General features: G+C 60.9%; 1 protein-coding gene across 2 annotated transcripts in view; it reads left to right on the top strand.

Moving 5' to 3' along the window:
* The window catches only part of ATP8B2 (ATPase phospholipid transporting 8B2), a 17,062-nt gene extending 1,254 nt beyond the window's left edge, over nucleotides 1-15,808 (top strand). Inside the window, exons 2-27 of one of the 2 annotated variants that reach the window (XM_049634956.1) lie at nucleotides 382-440; nucleotides 764-877; nucleotides 994-1,092; nucleotides 1,320-1,381; nucleotides 1,476-1,548; nucleotides 1,850-1,920; nucleotides 2,150-2,229; nucleotides 3,048-3,206; nucleotides 3,391-3,479; nucleotides 5,234-5,430; nucleotides 7,485-7,693; nucleotides 8,342-8,385; nucleotides 8,670-8,835; nucleotides 8,958-9,146; nucleotides 9,321-9,436; nucleotides 9,565-9,684; nucleotides 9,785-9,896; nucleotides 9,996-10,101; nucleotides 10,192-10,336; nucleotides 10,536-10,719; nucleotides 10,823-11,046; nucleotides 11,411-11,494; nucleotides 11,764-12,009; nucleotides 12,117-12,255; nucleotides 13,842-13,972; nucleotides 14,155-15,808. In XM_049634956.1, the coding sequence (XP_049490913.1) occupies nucleotides 382-440; nucleotides 764-877; nucleotides 994-1,092; nucleotides 1,320-1,381; nucleotides 1,476-1,548; nucleotides 1,850-1,920; nucleotides 2,150-2,229; nucleotides 3,048-3,206; nucleotides 3,391-3,479; nucleotides 5,234-5,430; nucleotides 7,485-7,693; nucleotides 8,342-8,385; nucleotides 8,670-8,835; nucleotides 8,958-9,146; nucleotides 9,321-9,436; nucleotides 9,565-9,684; nucleotides 9,785-9,896; nucleotides 9,996-10,101; nucleotides 10,192-10,336; nucleotides 10,536-10,719; nucleotides 10,823-11,046; nucleotides 11,411-11,494; nucleotides 11,764-12,009; nucleotides 12,117-12,255; nucleotides 13,842-13,972; nucleotides 14,155-14,421 (3,485 nt within the window). In that variant the 3' untranslated portion in view covers nucleotides 14,422-15,808. Of the gene's footprint in view, nucleotides 1-381; nucleotides 441-763; nucleotides 878-993; nucleotides 1,093-1,319; nucleotides 1,382-1,475; nucleotides 1,549-1,849; nucleotides 1,921-2,149; nucleotides 2,230-3,047; nucleotides 3,207-3,390; nucleotides 3,480-5,233; nucleotides 5,431-7,484; nucleotides 7,694-8,341; nucleotides 8,386-8,669; nucleotides 8,836-8,957; nucleotides 9,147-9,320; nucleotides 9,437-9,519; nucleotides 9,685-9,784; nucleotides 9,897-9,995; nucleotides 10,102-10,191; nucleotides 10,337-10,535; nucleotides 10,720-10,822; nucleotides 11,047-11,410; nucleotides 11,495-11,763; nucleotides 12,010-12,116; nucleotides 12,256-13,841; nucleotides 13,973-14,154 lie in introns of both variants that reach the window. The other variant, XM_049634955.1, reaches the window with a different exon arrangement.
* The last annotated feature ends 277 nt before the right edge of the window (nucleotides 15,809-16,085 follow it).

The following is a 16,085-nucleotide window of genomic DNA, read 5'->3' as shown; positions in this document are numbered from 1 at the left end:
GGGGGGGGGGGGGGGGGCGGTGCTCCCAGGAGAAGGATGCTTTTTGTCTTCAGCTGCTATTTCTCTGGGGATTCCTGAGGCCATAAAGCCTAAGGTGTTAATTAAAGGGACGGGGGAGGGGACCTGAGTGCCCCTAGCAGCCTTGCCGCTGTCGGTGAGGAAGGGAGAGGGAGAGGCTGTCTTGTCCTGGGAACAAATGCCCGCAGAGCCCCGTGGCCAGGCTGGTGGTGACAGGGACCAGAGGGAAGAATTGAGGGACACGTCAGGCGTGGGATCGACTCCCTCAAACCGTGTACTGTGGAAAGAGCCACGGGCCCTCAGTGGAAGGCCCTGACGAGGCGGCCGGTAGCCCCCGCTGAGTGCCGCGTCACTCTGTTGCAGAAGAAGAGAGGAGGGCGCGAGCCAACGACCGAGAGTACAATGAGAAGTTCCAGTACGCGGTAAGTGACTAGCCGCCTGCTCCCCTCCTGCTCCCCTCCTGCGTGCAAAAGGGCAAAGGCCTGGGTTGGGGGGGCGGGGGGGGCAGGCAGCCTCCTGGCCCCGCTCCACCTGCGACCGCTGAACCTAACTTCTCGCTCCTTCGCCTGTCAGCGCAGGAGGGCACGTGCAGCCCATGAGACGCCCTGGTCTCTGCCCTCTCCTCCTCCCACACCTGTGGTGTCTGGCTTTTGGGGGCAGAGGTTTGGGAAGTGCAGGGGGAGGGTGCAGCCTCCCTCTGGTTCTGGGTCATGGTGAGAAGCCGCCTTGTCATCTTCTGCCGTAGAGTAACTGCATCAAGACCTCCAAGTACAATATTCTCACCTTCCTGCCTGTCAACCTCTTCGAGCAGTTCCAGGAAGTGGCCAATACCTACTTCCTGTTCCTTCTCATTCTGCAGGTGAGTGTCCTATAGCCGACCCTCTGCAGCTCATGAAGCCGAGTAAAGTCAGGGGGAGAGAGGTCGGGCGGGAGCACTGGCGTGGATGGGGCCTCAGAGCCCTCTTGCCCTTGTAGTTGATTCCGCAGGTGTCTTCCCTGTCCTGGTTCACCACCATTGTGCCTTTGGTCCTTGTCCTCGCCATCACAGCTGTGAAAGATGCCACCGACGATTACGTGAGTCGCTCCTGTCCCCGCGCCCCTTCCTCGCCTCCGCTCCCGCCTCGCTGTCCTCCACGTCCTTGATATCTTGGCCGGGGCCGGGGGCAGAGCCAGAGCCAGGGAGGGGGTAGATCTGTGGACAGGTGCACACAAGGTGGGGGCGGTGCTCTCTGCATCCCGCAGTCCTCTCGGTCCCCGAAGGCGGGGGCGGTGTCTCACTGTCTCCGTTGTCCCGTCTTCAGTTCCGCCACAAGAGCGACAACCAGGTGAATAACCGGCAGTCTCAAGTGCTGATCGATGGAAGGTGAGTGCCTGCTGGCCACCGAGGGCCCTCGGGAGGAAGGGTCCCCCGGGACTTCCTCTAGCTCCTGACCTCTCTGCTCTGGTCACTGCTTCAGCCTCCAGCAAGAGCAGTGGATGAATGTCCGTGTTGGCGATATCATCAAACTGGAGAATAACCAGTTTGTGGCGGTAAGGGACAGGTGCCCCTCTAGGCCTACGAGGCTCTTCCCTTTGTTTTTGTTTTTGGGGTTTTTTTGGCAGAAAGAAGCAAGTCTTTCATGGTTTACCACTGCCTCTTAAACACCTATGGAAGGAAACTTCCTTGAATGGGAAACTTCTTGTCCTCTTAGCGCACCTGGGCCTGACTCCTTTCTGGCCATTCATGCTTGGGACTAAGCAAACCCAGAACACTGAGGGAAGGGAGGGACCAGGGAAGCGTGCGTTGTGATGCAGGATGGTCTTCAGGCTCCTCACCAGGCTTTCTCTCCAGGCGGATCTCCTCCTCCTTTCCAGCAGTGAGCCCCATGGTCTGTGTTACATCGAGACGGCGGAGCTCGATGGGTAAGTCGGACGCCTGGTGTCACACATCTTCTGCCTCCTTAAGGGTAGGAGGCTTGTGTTTTGGAAGAGGTTCCCAGGTCTGGGATCTATACCCTTTGGAAACTTTAGGGGTTGAAGGCTCTGAGCCACTCAGTAATGTGGAAGAGGGCGATGCCCTGAGGTCAGGTGCCCCCAGGTGGAATGTGGGGGAAGGGAAGAGAACCAGGACTCGGGGATGCTGTCCTTCCAGAGAGACCAACATGAAAGTGCGGCAGGCTATTCCGGTCACCTCGGAGCTGGGGGACATCAGCAGGCTCGCCAAGTTTGACGGTGAGTGATTTGGGGGAGCGGCCTTCAGGTAGAGGACGTGAGTTGGGTTTTGAGGTTTCACCTGCACGTTTTCCTTTTTGCTGTGCTGCAGCTCCCGGGACTTGTCTTTGTCGCAGTGGTGGTCGGCGGGAGGGGGGGGGGGGGGGTCAGTATGCCAGGCGGCTCTCGAGTTCATGGCCCTTTCCGGGGGTCCTCAGGGCTGATAGCTCCCTCCTGGCTGTGTATGTTGAGAGAAATTCAGTTTCTTCTTCTTCTCATTCAGCTCCAAATGATGATATGTAGTTCTAACAAGAGGAGCCGTAGTGGGTGTAAGGAAAAACCACCCAGCTCCACCCTCCTTAGACGGCCAGGCACACTGTATCCGTCCGCGCTTTGTCTGTGTTCAGGCAACTGTGAGCACAGAGCGGTGGGATCCTACTATACCCAGATCTCTACGTCCTGCCTTTGTTTCAGCTATTAAATTCGTTGTCTGTGTCTTACCGTTATTTATAGGAACGTACCGCGATGTAGCAACTGCGTCAAGTTGCGCCATTGACGTATTGTATTCAACTGCCCCTCGACTGTTCAGTTGTTTCTAGCTTTTTGCCGCTCAAAGAATGCTTCTGTAAACTTGTGGCCTATGCCGTAGAACACAGTCCCCAGAGTGGGACCGCTGGGCCCGAGGGTCCGTGACTTTCGATCTCCATTCATTCCTCCCCCAAAGTTGCCCGGGTCCGCGTGCTCCCGGCCGTGTGTGGCGGTACCTGTCTGGCCGCCGGCCGCCTCGCCGTCAGACTGTGGACGGCGCCGGCGGTGACGGTGCTCTGCGTTCCGCTCAGGTGAGGTGGTCTGCGAGCCTCCGAACAACAAGCTGGACAAGTTCAGTGGGGCCCTTTACTGGAAGGAGAGCAAGTTCCCGCTGAGCAACCAGAACATGCTCCTGCGGGGCTGCGTGCTGCGTAACACCGAGTGGTGCTTCGGGCTGGTGGTCTTCGCAGGTGAGCCTCCTGGGGTGCAGGGGAAGAAGAGTAAGCGGTGGAGCCTCGGCCGCCCTCAGGCACGTGGGAGGCGCCTCGGGATAGCCTCTGTCTCCTCCACTCCCGTGCTGCAGTCGGGGTCCACGGGCAGGAGCCCAGGGGCAGATGGGCTGTTCGTTCCGCAGCCCCTGCCACTGCTTCCTAGGTCCTGACACTAAGCTGATGCAGAACAGCGGCAGGACGAAGTTCAAGAGAACGAGTATTGATCGCCTAATGAACACCCTGGTGCTCTGGGTGAGTCCTCACACAGGCCCCTGGCCTCCGGTGCCCGGGCCGGTGCTCCCGCCTTGCCTGCCTGGTCAGCAGTGGAGCTTTAGGTTTTGGTTTTATTTATTTATTTATTTTATTTTATTTTATTTTATTTTTTAACATTTATTTATTTTTGAGACAGAGACAGAACATGAACGGGGGAGGGGCAGAGAGAGAGGGAGACACAGAATCGGAAACAGGCTCCAGGCTCTGAGCCATTAGCCCAGAGCCCGACGCGGGGCTCGAACCCACAGACTGCGAGATCGTGACCTGAGCTGAAGTCGGACGCTTAACCGACTGAGCCACCCAGGCGCCCCTAGGTTTTGGTTTTAAAGCCACCGGCAGGTCAGCCACTCACGGGCAGTGTTGATTTCGGGCCCCCTTCAGGCTTGGAGGATGTTGTTTAAAAAACCCGTAGGAACGTGTGTGAATCAAGAACTTGAAGGGAGTAAATCACGTCTTCCCCTCTCTGGGTTCCAGTCACGGTGGTAACTTTGCGCAGCTTGTGACCTTCTGTTTGCTTTTGCCAGAGGGACAGGGAGGCCTCCGTGGGGTGGGGAGGGAGGGGAAAGAAAAAGTTCCTTTAGGCCTTTTCCCCGACTTCTAAGAGTGGAGGACCCCAAAGGAAAAGTTTCTGTTTTAGTTTTTGGCACTTCCTGAATTCTCGTCTTGTCTGGCTAGAAACTTGAGCTCCTTGCTGGGCTCTCCTCCCCTTCTGGAGCCCCTGCCCTCCTGCCAGCCTGCGAAGGCTGGGCCAGGTTCCGGTGGGCCAGGTTCTGCTCTGGCCTCAAAGGGTCTGTGGAGACCCAGCCTCTGGGAGCGTGGTTCAGCCTGTCGCACGAAGGCTCTCATCGCCCCCTGGCGGTCCTTGGGCACCTGGGTGGCTCCTGTCAGTGGATGCTGCTTTGGAAATACAGTGGTGTCAGTTTTTTCTTCTGACCACTGAAACTTTTTTATGATCCTTTTTCAGGGACTCCCAAGATTTACATTTTTATTTTTTTTAGATGTTTATTTGTTTATTTAGAGAGAGAGAGAGAGAGGGAGGGAAGGGCAGAGAGAGGGAGAGAGAGAGAGAGAGAGAGAGAGAGAGAGAGAGAGAATCCCAAACAGACCCCATGCTGTCAGCACAGAGTCCAATGTGGGGCTCAGTCCCATGAACCATGAGACCATGACCTGAGCTGAAATCAAGCATCGGGTACTTAACTGACTGAGCTGCCCAGGCACTCCCCAGATTCAGACGTTCAAAAGATTTTTTTACAATCTTTAGAAGATTTTCTATTCACGGTAATCTGCATCTGTGAAGACACCGTTTGCTTCCCTGATTGAAAAAGCTTTTTGGTACTCCGTACGAGATAGCGAACGTCACAGAAACTGGACGTTTTTGTTGGCTTGTGGAAGCTTAATTAGCCCAAGTAAATGGGTGGTTTCCACCAAACTGCCTCGTTACGTTGGGAGCAGGTTGCTCACACCCGTTCTCGCCATCTCGGAAGGTTCCGTGGTGGCAGACTGGGGAGCTGCGCGGCTGTTGGGGCTTCCCCATCATACGGTTAAGCAAGATGTTCGGGGAGGGGCCGCGTGACGGTCACCGGTTCTGGCCGCTTCCCGCTGGAGCATGCCGCCATTTTAAAGATGTCTGAGCTTTTGAGGGTGTGGACGTGTAAGTGGTGACCTTCAGGGAGGTGCTTGATTTCGGAGGGTTCCTAAGTAGAGCCTAGCCTCTGCTTCTCATTTGTCGCCAGATTTTTGGATTCCTGGTCTGCATGGGGGTGATCCTGGCCATCGGCAACGCCATCTGGGAGCACGAGGTCGGGACGCGTTTCCAGGTCTACTTGCCCTGGGACGAGGCGGTGGACAGTGCCTTCTTCTCTGGCTTCCTCTCCTTCTGGTCCTACATCATCATCCTCAACACCGTCGTGCCCATATCGCTCTATGTCAGGTACGCACTGCTGCGCCCCGGAGTCTGCCGGGCAGCCCAGGTGGCCCCCAGGCAAACGTTTCTGTGAAGGTGAGCCCTTTGGGGGAGGAACCCAGACCTGCTGTTTGTGCCTCGAGCTTCTTGCCCTCTGATCCTCTGCGCGTGGAGCAGACTTCGCGCGGCTTCCGGCACTTTGGACCGTGTCAGAGCAAGATCCGTGTGGATTTCTTGGGCACGTGTCGTTTGCGCACCACCTTTGTACTGTGCCGCCTCCGGAGAGTGTTAGGAACGGGCCTCCTTCCGAGCGTCGGTCTGGGGAGGGAGCCATCTGAACCCTGATGGGTGCGAGGGCTGTGAAGTCAGCCTACCTGCAGGCCGGCATGGGGCGCAGCTGTGGGCGCCCTCCAGGGCGGCTGGGGGGAGGGGAGATGCCGCCCTCCCGCCGCGATGCCGTGTGGGAGGCACAGAGTCCCACAGGAGTGGGCAGGGCATCGCTCGCTGGGCAGTGGGTCGGGACACATCTGAGGAGGCGGCTGGGCCGAGGGAAGGTGGAGCCCGAGCGGGGAGGCGTGCGGGCGGGACCGGGGAGTGGGTGAGAGGGCAGCCCGGGGCCCAGGGTCTCGGTCCTCGCCCTGGAGGGTGTTGGCTCTGTGCCGGTAGACTTCGTAGTAAACCATCGGAAGATTCTTTACAGCGGATCCCAGGAATGCTTCGGGAAGCGCTGGCTGTCGATGGCCAGCAGCCGGACCGGGATGTAGCAGATCTCTAGGGTGTTTGAGGTGAAGAGAATGTTGACAGGGACCCGCCGGGGAGGAAGGAGTAGGAAGAGAGGAAGGAGGAAATTTCCCTTTGTTCTTCGAGCCTTGCGCTTAAGATAAGGGGACCAGAGACGCTGGGAAGGAAATACTTTCCGGGTGCTCGGGACTCTTCCCACGTGCCGTGTCTGGTTCACAGGCACCCCCAGGTAGTCCTCCCTTGCCGCCCCTCCCCCCCCCACGGCAGTGGGAGAAGACGCGCCCTGGGGGGTAGAGTGGGGGCTTTTCTAGGTCATTGAGCGGCGGTGTGGCCACATGTAAAACGGGAACAGTCCGGTTCCACCTTCTTTGTAGGGACGCCTTGATACTCCATTGACAGGAGACACTAGACTGGAAAATAAGCTTTCGAAGGGGGTTCCTGTGAGCCCTCAACGTGGACCGTGTGCTTTGCTGCCATCGCTGGTTCCTCATTTCTGCTGAAATGCTTTCTCGTTTGCAATCTGACTCTCCCCCATGTCGGCTTGCTGTCTGGGTTTCGGATCCAGTGCCCCTGGCTGCAGCCTGAGAAAGCCGCTTGCTGAGTCAGGCTCCAGGGTGTGTTGGGGGGCGCGACCCGCTCGGTGGGGAGAAGGCCGAGAAGACACGTCCAGCCAGCTGCGCGTTTGCCGGGTAACTGGATCCGGGTCCAGCCTCGGTCGGGTCAGAAGCAGGGTTCCAGGTGTGCCCCACGCCCCGATGTGTGCTGGCCCGACGGCCGCCTCCCTGGGGCGCTGGCAGTCCGTACCCCAAAGGCAGCGCCCTGCAGGCAAGAGGACGGGGAGGACCCTGGGATGTGGAAAGCGCCCTGTCGCTCGGCATTATTTCCCCACACGGAGTGGGCGTCTGCGGCCGCCTTGCACCCTTTCAGAGAGCCGGAGGCCTGAGCCGGGCGGAAGGAGAGGGCTCGCTGTGGGCAGTGACCGCCAGGGCCCCCCTGTCTGTCTGTCTTCTCTTCTTTCCTCACACACTTTCTCTTGTTTTCTCCGCACGGGCTCTGTGTTACTAGCGCCGAGGTAAGAGCTCGCCGAGAGCCTGGTCCGCGGTCCCTCTCTGTCTGCCTGCACTGTGTGTCCTGCCTGCCCAGGCCCCGTGCACCTTCTTGTCCGGAGAGCGCCGGAGGGTCGGGGTCGGGGGCCGTCCTTGCCCTTCCTGCCCAGGCGTCCACTCTGTCCGTCCGTCCGTCCGTCCCCAGGCGGGGGGCTTGCGGCGAAGGCCCCTGTGGGTGGGGGCCTCCTCGGCTTCCTGCCTGAGCCTCGTGTCCTGCCCCCGCGCCCCTTGCAGCGTGGAGGTCATCCGCCTGGGCCACAGCTACTTCATCAACTGGGACAGGAAGATGTTCTGCGTGAAGAAGCAGACGCCCGCCGAGGCCCGCACCACCACCCTGAACGAGGAGCTGGGCCAGGTGGAGTACGTCTTCTCCGACAAGACGGGCACGCTCACCCAGAACGTCATGGTCTTCCACAAGTGCTCCGTCCGCGGCCGCAGCTACGGTAGGGCGCGCGGCGAGGGCCTGGGGCCCCCGTCCCGCTTCCGTCCTGCTGGGTCTGGGGGGCCAGGAGAGCGTGCGCTTGGCACCCCCGGTCAGGACACGGCCGCGGAGCCCCTCCCCTGCCCTCTGCGGATGCCCTCACCCCGGTCTTGGCCCCAGGCAGGAGGGGGCTCCCCGGCTGCTTGAGGTGAAGCCCGAGACGCTGGGCGTCCGTGCGGCTCCCCGTGCTGCTGCTCAGGGCCCTTGTGAGTCTCTGGAATGTGACTGTGTCTTCGGGGCGGTCGAGCCACGGGGTGGCTGGGGACAGGGTGTGTGGGACCTGGCTCTTACAGTGAGCCCCTTTCTGCTTTCTGTAATAGCTCGGGCCCACGGCTGGCGTGTGGGGCTTGATCTGTTGTTAGGCCTGTAGGGTGACCAGCATCTCCGGGGACCGGGGAGCCCTGGCAGGAGAGCAGGTGGGGTCAGGGATGGGGGGCTCGGGGGCCGTGACCCTCAGGCCCGGGTGCCTGGAGTCAGGGGTGCGAATCTGTGTTAGTTGGCTCAGGGTTTGGGGTTGAGGGTCCCCGACGCTGTGGGGATTCTGTGCCGGCTTCTCTGCTGCTCTGAGAGAGCTCTGACCGCGTCTCTCCTTCTGTCCCGGAGTGTGTAGGGGACGTGTTTGATGTCCTGGGACACAAAGCTGAATTGGGAGAGGTAAGGTCCAGCCTCCAGGGTTACTCTCCGTGCCGATTAAATACCGGTCGCCTGACCTGTAGCGGTGGGTGTAGATAGTGGGGTGCGTTCTCTGGTCAAGCAGCAGAAGCTGCTTGGAGAAACGGGTGTTTGCAGGGAGAACTGGTAGCAGAAGTGAGAGTTTTGGGGGTTCACAGTGGGCAGCATCTGGATCCTCTGGGCAGGAGACAGGGTGGGGGCAGCCCCCCCAGATGCAGCCTGAGGCTGACCCCCAGCCTCTGCTTGCTGCCCCCTTTCCTCTGCAGAGACCACAGCCCGTCGACTTCTCCTTCAATCCTCTGGCTGACAAGAAGTTCTTATTTTGGGACCCCACCCTCTTGGAGGCCGTCAAGATGGGGGACCCCCACACCCATGAGTTCTTCCGGCTCCTTTCCCTGTGTCATACCGTCATGTCGGAAGAGAAGAACGAGGGTGAGGCGGGCTGCCTCGGAGCCTCGAGTCTGTCCTGGGGCGCGGCCAGGCAGGGGTGTCCTGGCGGGACGTGTGGCTCCAGGTGGCCGCTTCCAGCGTGTGTGTCCTTCCCGCCCACACAGGAGAGCTGTACTACAAAGCCCAGTCCCCGGATGAGGGGGCCCTGGTGACCGCGGCCAGGAACTTCGGTTTCGTGTTCCGCTCTCGCACCCCCAAAACCATCACTGTCCACGAGATGGGCACCGCCGTCACCTATCAGCTGCTGGCCATCCTGGACTTCAATAATATCCGCAAGCGGATGTCGGTCGTAGGTGAGGCCGGGACGGGGGGCGTAGGTGAGGCCGGGAGTGGACTGCTGGGGGCATGCGGGGCAGCGTCCTGGCCCGGACTGGGTAAGGTGTGCCAGGGGGTCCTCGTTCGTGTCTTGAGGCTGGGGGTCTTTGCCTGCCTGAGTCTGGGACTTTCTCCTCCTGTGGGCATCATAGTGCGGAACCCAGAGGGGAGGATCCGACTCTACTGCAAAGGGGCTGACACCATCCTGCTGGACAGGCTCCACCCTTCTACCCAGGAGCTGCTCAACACCACCACTGACCACCTGAACGTAGGTGTGGGGAGCAGGGCCTTGGTTCTGAACTCCGTGTGCTGGGAGGGGCGGGGCCAGGGTGACCTTGGCTCCGTCCCCAGGAGTACGCAGGGGAAGGGCTGAGGACCCTGGTTCTGGCCTACAAGGACCTAGATGAAGAGTACTATGAGGAGTGGGCCCAGCGACGGCTCCAAGCCAGCCTGGCCCAGGACAGCCGGGAGGACAGGCTGGCCAGCGTGTACGAGGAGGTTGAGAGCGACATGATGGTACGGGCTGCCGCGTGGGCCGGGGTGGGGGGCCGGGTGGGGAGTCGGGGAGGGCTTGTGCCTGGGGCTGTCCCATCAGGGCCCCTTGTGGGATTTGCAGCTGCTGGGTGCGACGGCCATTGAGGACAGGCTGCAGCAGGGGGTTCCGGAGACCATTGCCCTCCTGACGCTGGCCAACATCAAGATCTGGGTGCTGACTGGGGACAAGCAAGGTGAGAGGCATAGGAAACTACGTCGGGAGCACCGGGCCTGTCGCGAGTCAGACCTCAGGCCGGACAGGGTGCTGACCTCGTCGGCCTCTCTGTTGGTAGAGACGGCTGTGAACATCGGCTATTCCTGCAAGATGCTGACGGACGATGTGACGGAGGTGTTCGTCGTCACCGGCCACACTGTTCTGGAAGTGCGGGAGGAGCTCAGGTAGCCGGAGGCCCGCGGCAGGCAGATGTCCCCCACTTCCAAGGCCCCGCCCCGGTCCCGGAAGCCCACAGCTGCGTTTCGACCCCCCAGGAAAGCCCGGGAGAAGATGATGGACTCACCCCACACCGTGGGGAACGGCTTCACCTGCCAGGAGAAACGTCCTTCCTCCAAGCTCACGTCTGTCCTGGAGGCTGTCGCTGGGGAGTACGCCCTGGTCATCAACGGGCACAGCCTGGTGAGCGTCCCCGTGCGTCGTGGGGGAGGCCTTCCCAGAGAGCGCTTCTCCCCGCATGGCTGCTGCGCCTGCTCTGTCTCCCCTTGTCCCTTGTTGTCACGCCCCTGACCTCACCGCAGGGCCGTGGCCTTCATGGGCTGGGAGGAGTGGCTCCCAGTCCCCCGGGGAGGACGGTGTTCTCTCAGGCTCTGTGTTGCAGGCGCACGCGTTGGAGGCAGACATGGAGCTGGAGTTCCTGGAGACGGCCTGTGCCTGCAAGGCCGTCATCTGCTGCCGCGTGACCCCTCTGCAGAAGGCACAGGTGGTGGAGCTGGTTAAGAAGCACAAGAAGGCCGTGACCCTCGCCATTGGGGACGGAGCCAACGACGTCAGCATGATCAAAAGTGAGGGTGGATGTGCAAACGGGGTGGGGGGGGGGGTCCGCCGTTACGGGGACTCTGAACGTGTGGCCTCTGCCCCCCACCCCGTCCCCACTCGTCCCTGCAGCGGCCCACATTGGCGTGGGCATCAGCGGACAGGAGGGCATCCAGGCGGTGCTGGCCTCCGACTACTCCTTCTCCCAGTTCAAGTTCCTGCAGCGCCTCCTGCTGGTGCACGGGCGCTGGTCCTACCTGCGCATGTGCAAGTTCCTCTGCTACTTCTTCTACAAGAACTTCGCCTTCACCATGGTCCACTTCTGGTTTGGCTTCTTCTGTGGCTTCTCAGCCCAGGTAGGGGCCTGCTGCTCACCTGTCTGAGCTCCTCGGGGCACAGGCCTTCCATCCTGTCCGTCGGTCAGTCCCCGTAGGGCCCGGCTGTTGTCTGGCTCACGTCTGGTTGTCCAGGGGGGGTCCGGCTGGCTCCAGCTCAGCCGGAGCACTAGACCCTTGATCTTGGGGTCATGAGTTCAAGCCCCTCCCCCCCCACTGGGTGTGGAGCCTACTTAAAACAAAAACCAACGTTTATCGAAGGAATAGAGACAGGTTCCAGAAAATTCCATGGGCGCCGCGTGCCGCTCAGCATCCTGTTTCTGCCTGATCTGTGCTGAAGAGAGACTACTGTTCATGCCTCTCTTGCTCTCTGCTCTCTCTGCAGACCGTCTACGACCAATATTTCATCACGCTCTACAACATCGTGTACACCTCCCTTCCGGTCCTGGCTATGGGGGTCTTCGACCAGGTCAGGAGGGCCGGGGGATCCAGCGGGGTGGGGAGGGACTGCGCGGATGGCGGCGCGTGTCCCCACTGCCTGTGGTGCCTCGGGAGGCGGCTCTCGCGCTTGGCCGCAGTGGCCCGTGACCCCCTGGGGTGCTGGACAAAGACGGGGGGGGTGGGGGGGGGAGACAGCTGGCTCGAGGTGGAGTTTCTCGGGCAAAGAATTTGGAAGGGCGGGGGCCGAGGCGCGCTGTGCCCTCGCCCGTCCTGAGGCCTCCCGGGCCTGCCCTGCAGGACGTCCCCGAGCAGCGGAGCATGGAGTACCCTAAGCTATACGAGCCGGGCCAGCTCAACCTCCTCTTCAACAAGCGGGAGTTCTTCATCTGCATCGCGCAGGGCATCTACGCATCCGTGCTCGTGTTCTTCCTCCCCTACGGGGTGTTTGCCGAGGCCGCGCGGGATGACGGCGCCCAGCTGGCCGACTATCAGTCTTTCGCAGTCACCGTGGCCACCTCGCTGGTCATCGTCGTGAGCGTGCAGGTGAGGGGGGACCCGAGCCCCGCCCCCGCTCCCGCCTTGGGGCTTGCCCTGGGCAGGGAGGGGCACGGGGGCACGCTCCGCCTGCCTGTGACCACCGCTTGCCGCAGATCGGGCTGGACACGGGCTACTGGACGGCCATCAACCACTTCTTCATCTGGGGCAGCCTGGCGGTCTACTTCGCCATTCTCTTCGCCATGCACAGCGATGGGCTCTTCCGCATGTTCCCGAACCAGTTCCGGTTCGTGGGTGAGTCCCAAGGGCTGCTGCTGGAGTCCGGGGGGGGCCGGCTGTTCCAGACTGACGGGGCGTCTGTCCAGCTCCTGTGTGCGAGGCGCTCTGCGAGGCCCTCAGAGGGCGTGACGGTGAGGAGTGGTCCCACCAGGCCGCGCGGGGTCAGGCTCAGAGGGACGTCAGGGTCAAGCAGGGGCCGACCTCCAGGCCGGTGAGACGACTGCATGGGGTGGTCAGGGGCAGCCCCACAGAGGAGGCTGCCGTGGGTGGAGCGGAGCCCGGGCTGTGGGTTCTGACTCTAGGCCGGAATGCCGGAAGCGGAAATGGCTGGAAAGGTAGGACATCCGAGGTGTCGGGTGGATCGTCAGGCTGTCAGACGTGCTGCTGACTTACCAGGAGCTTTTTTCTGTCGTTTTTGTGAGGAAAGGGAGGGGCGTGGTGTCAAAGGGTTACTGTAGAAACAGCAGTGTGGTGGCCAGTGGCACCCGCTGTATGCCTCCCCCTCTCCCAGGTGTTGGGGGTCTGTCCGTCTGTCCATCCGGGGACATCCAGTCAGCACCCGCTGTATGCCTCCCCCTCTCGCAGGTGCTGGGGATCTTGCCTGTCCAAGGGGCATCTAGTCAGCACCTGCTGTATGCCTCCCACTCTTCCTGGTGGTGGGGGTCTGTCCGTCTGTCTGTCCAGGGACATCCAGTCAGCACCTGCTGTACGCCTCCCACTCTCCCGGGTGCTGGGGATTTTGTCTGTCCCGGGGGCATCTAGTCAGCACCTGCTGTAGGAATTGACAGAAACAGGCAACATCCTTTCTCTCACGGATTTCGTGTTTCAGTGAGAGACACGAGAGCTTACACATCAACAGATAAAACGTCTAGAAGTAGTAAGTTTTATGAAAACCGTAAGAGGGTGGAGAGGGACAGGGACGGTGAGGGAAGACCTTGGAGAAGGGACACCGGCACAGAGAAATGTGAATAAAGGGGGGGCAGAGCTGGGGGGAGAGAGCCAGGACGAGGAAGCCGGAAGGGAGGGGGCTTCCCCAGGGGTCCCCGCAGCAGAGGGGAGGCTGGCGGGCAGGACCTGGCTGTGTGTGTCAGGGGGTAAGAATGGGTCCAGATCGTTAAGCCCTTCTAGTTCAGGGTCAGGAGTTTGAATTATAATTGGAATATGGCCGGAGGTCAGTGGAGGGTTAGGGGCAGGGAAGCGTCAGAGACCCGATGGTTCTTTGAAGGGCGGCTCTTACTGGTTCGTGGATGACAGAGGGCAAGGGTGGAGATGGGACCAGTTAGCAAGGCTCTGGTGACCATCTGGGTGAGGGCGTGAGGGAGGCAGGCGGCCGCGGCCACCTTCCCAGGTGGACGGGGCGTCCGAGGGAGGAGTCAGGGTTGACTCGGGGCTTTTGGAGCAGCTGAGCGGGGGGTGGCATCTCCTGAGCCGGGAGGCCCTGGAGCAGGGAGTAGGGGTGGGGGTGCAGGGGGGCCGTGAGACGGCAGAAGAGGCGTCCGGTAGAGGTCCAAGGTTCTGGGGAAACACGTTTGGGCGGCGGGGACGGCTCGGGAGCTGACGTGGGCTGCCCCTCGTCTGCCTGTGGCCCCCCACGTCCGCAGGCAACGCCCAGAGCAGCCTGGCCCAGCCCACCGTGTGGCTGACCATCGCGCTCACCACGGTCGTCTGCATCCTGCCTGTGGTCGCCTTTCGCTTCCTCAAGCTGAGCCTGAAGCCCGATCTCTCTGACACGGTGAGCGCCCGGCTGTCTGCTTGGGGGTGGGACCCCGTGTCAGAAAGTGTCCGGGCTCGGGTGCCCGCACTCCGGGCCGCGTGGTGGCCCCGAGAGATCCCCCGCCCTACTCTGTCCCGGGCGCTCCGGGCCCCCTCCCCGAGGAGTCCTCCCCCGACGCGGCCCCTCGCCACCCCCCCCAGGTGCGCTACAGCCAGCTGGTGAGGAAGAAGAGGGCCCAGCACCGCTGCACGCGGAGGCCCGGCCGCACCAGCTCCCGCCGCTCGGGCTACGCCTTTGCCCACCAGGAGGGCTTCGGGGAGCTCATCATGTCCGGCAAGAACATGCGGCTCAGCTCCCTGGGGCTGGCTGGCTTCGCCACGCGCTCCGGCTCCGGCTGGATCGAGAGCCTGCGCAGGAAGAGGAGCGACAGCCCGGGCAGCCCCCCTGACAAGCCCCTGAAGGGGTGACGCTCCCCCCCCCCTCCCTGCGGATTCCGGCCCAGACAGGGCTCAGAAGCGGAACCAAAAACAGAAGGGCCCGAGGTTGGGTCCACCCCTGCCCTGCCCGGGGCCCGTGGGGAGGCTCAAATCTCTGTATTTTTTTACTCCCTCCGACCCCCACCCCAGGGGCCGAGAGCCCCTGTTCCTGAATTACACAAGAATGTATCGCCGGGAAGCCAGGGACCTGCTGGGGCCCGCGTGCCCCTCACGTCGTGTGCGTCTCTCCTTGATTTGTGTTTGTGTCTGGTTCCATTTTGTCTTTTTTATTTGGCAAGTGGAGGGGGCCTCTGAGCGACTTTTATGTTGTAGGAGAGGGGGCTGGTCCACAGGAGGGTCCCTCCCCCCCCGCCCCCCAGCCACCGGGCTGCACGGGGTGGCTGGGTGGCTGGGGTGGGACCCCTGCCCGGGCCTCCAGCTGCTGGTGGGCCCTTGGGGCTGGTGGAGCACAGAGGAGGATCTGGTCCCATCGGAGTCTCCTTCCTCACCTTGAGAGTGAAGTGCTACCCCTCCCCGAACACACGTCCCTTCCTGGGTCCTGAGTCCTGCTGGTATTGGGCTGGGGCCTTGGGAGGGTGGCCTGTCCTTCTCAGTGACGTCAAGCTGGGTGTAAGATGTTGTCCTAAAAACAAAGATTTCTTTAAATGTGGGTTTGGGTTCCCCGCAGAGTCCTGTCTTCCCTTCCTCCTCCGCCGGCATTTTCCTGCACCCGCACCCAGCCTGCGGCGGGGTCCACGCTCCTCCCTCTGGTAAACAAGGGGTCCCAACCCTCCCGCCAGTAGCCCGCGGGAGGGGGGCCCGGGCGCCTGTCCTTCCTCCCCACCGTCCACACTGCCCATCAGGCTTCTCCTGGGCTGCTTGGTACCAGTTCAGTCTTGGCAGTGGGGGGGGGGGGGGGGGTGCTGAGGGATGGCGTGTGGCTGGAAGGGGTGTGCAACTCTCACACTCGATGTGGGCGCCTCCTGGGAGGTGCACTGGGCAGGGGGGAAAGGGCAGGGGTCCCTTCTGGCCGCACAGTTTACAAACCCAACATCATGTCTGTCTGTGTGTCTCTCAAGGTGAGAGTCTGATTTTTATACCAAAGAGGAAATGATTTTTTTTCATATTTGGTTTGTCTATATTATATAAATATATATATAAATATATATATATATATATATATATATATACAGTTATATATATATTATTTTTTTGGTTCTCTCTCGTTTTTCAGGGAGGGAGGAAAGTACCAAGTTGCATTGAGCTGTAATTAAGGAACATTCTGTATAATTTATGACACATTTCTATACTTGCAAGAATTCTATCATTTTATGGACATAAGAGAAAAAATGCCTTTTTATAAAATTCCAATTTCTGAGACGTGTGTCATTTGTGTGTTTTCTAACGTTTCATCAAGGCTGGTGGTAAAAGTAAAGGCCAGCTTTCTTAGAGGAATTGAGTGGGTGGGGGCTTTGGGGAGGGCCGCGGGGTGGGGGCTGGTGGTGGGGGCTCCCGGGGGGGGGGGCGCTGGTGAGGAGGGCTGTTGGTGGGTCCTAGGTGCCCTCTGCAGGCTTCTGGGACCATGTGTCAGCTAGAAGGTGGGCAGACCTCGGGGACTGTGTGTGCGGCCAATGGCTGGGTGCTTAGGGCCTTGA

The sequence above is a fragment of the Panthera uncia genome, chromosome F1 (genome assembly GCF_023721935.1).
Source record: "Panthera uncia isolate 11264 chromosome F1, Puncia_PCG_1.0, whole genome shotgun sequence".
Taxonomy (NCBI): domain Eukaryota; kingdom Metazoa; phylum Chordata; class Mammalia; order Carnivora; family Felidae; genus Panthera; species Panthera uncia.
Note: the sequence above shows the minus strand (reverse complement) of the source record. Positions and strands in the feature narration are given on the sequence as shown.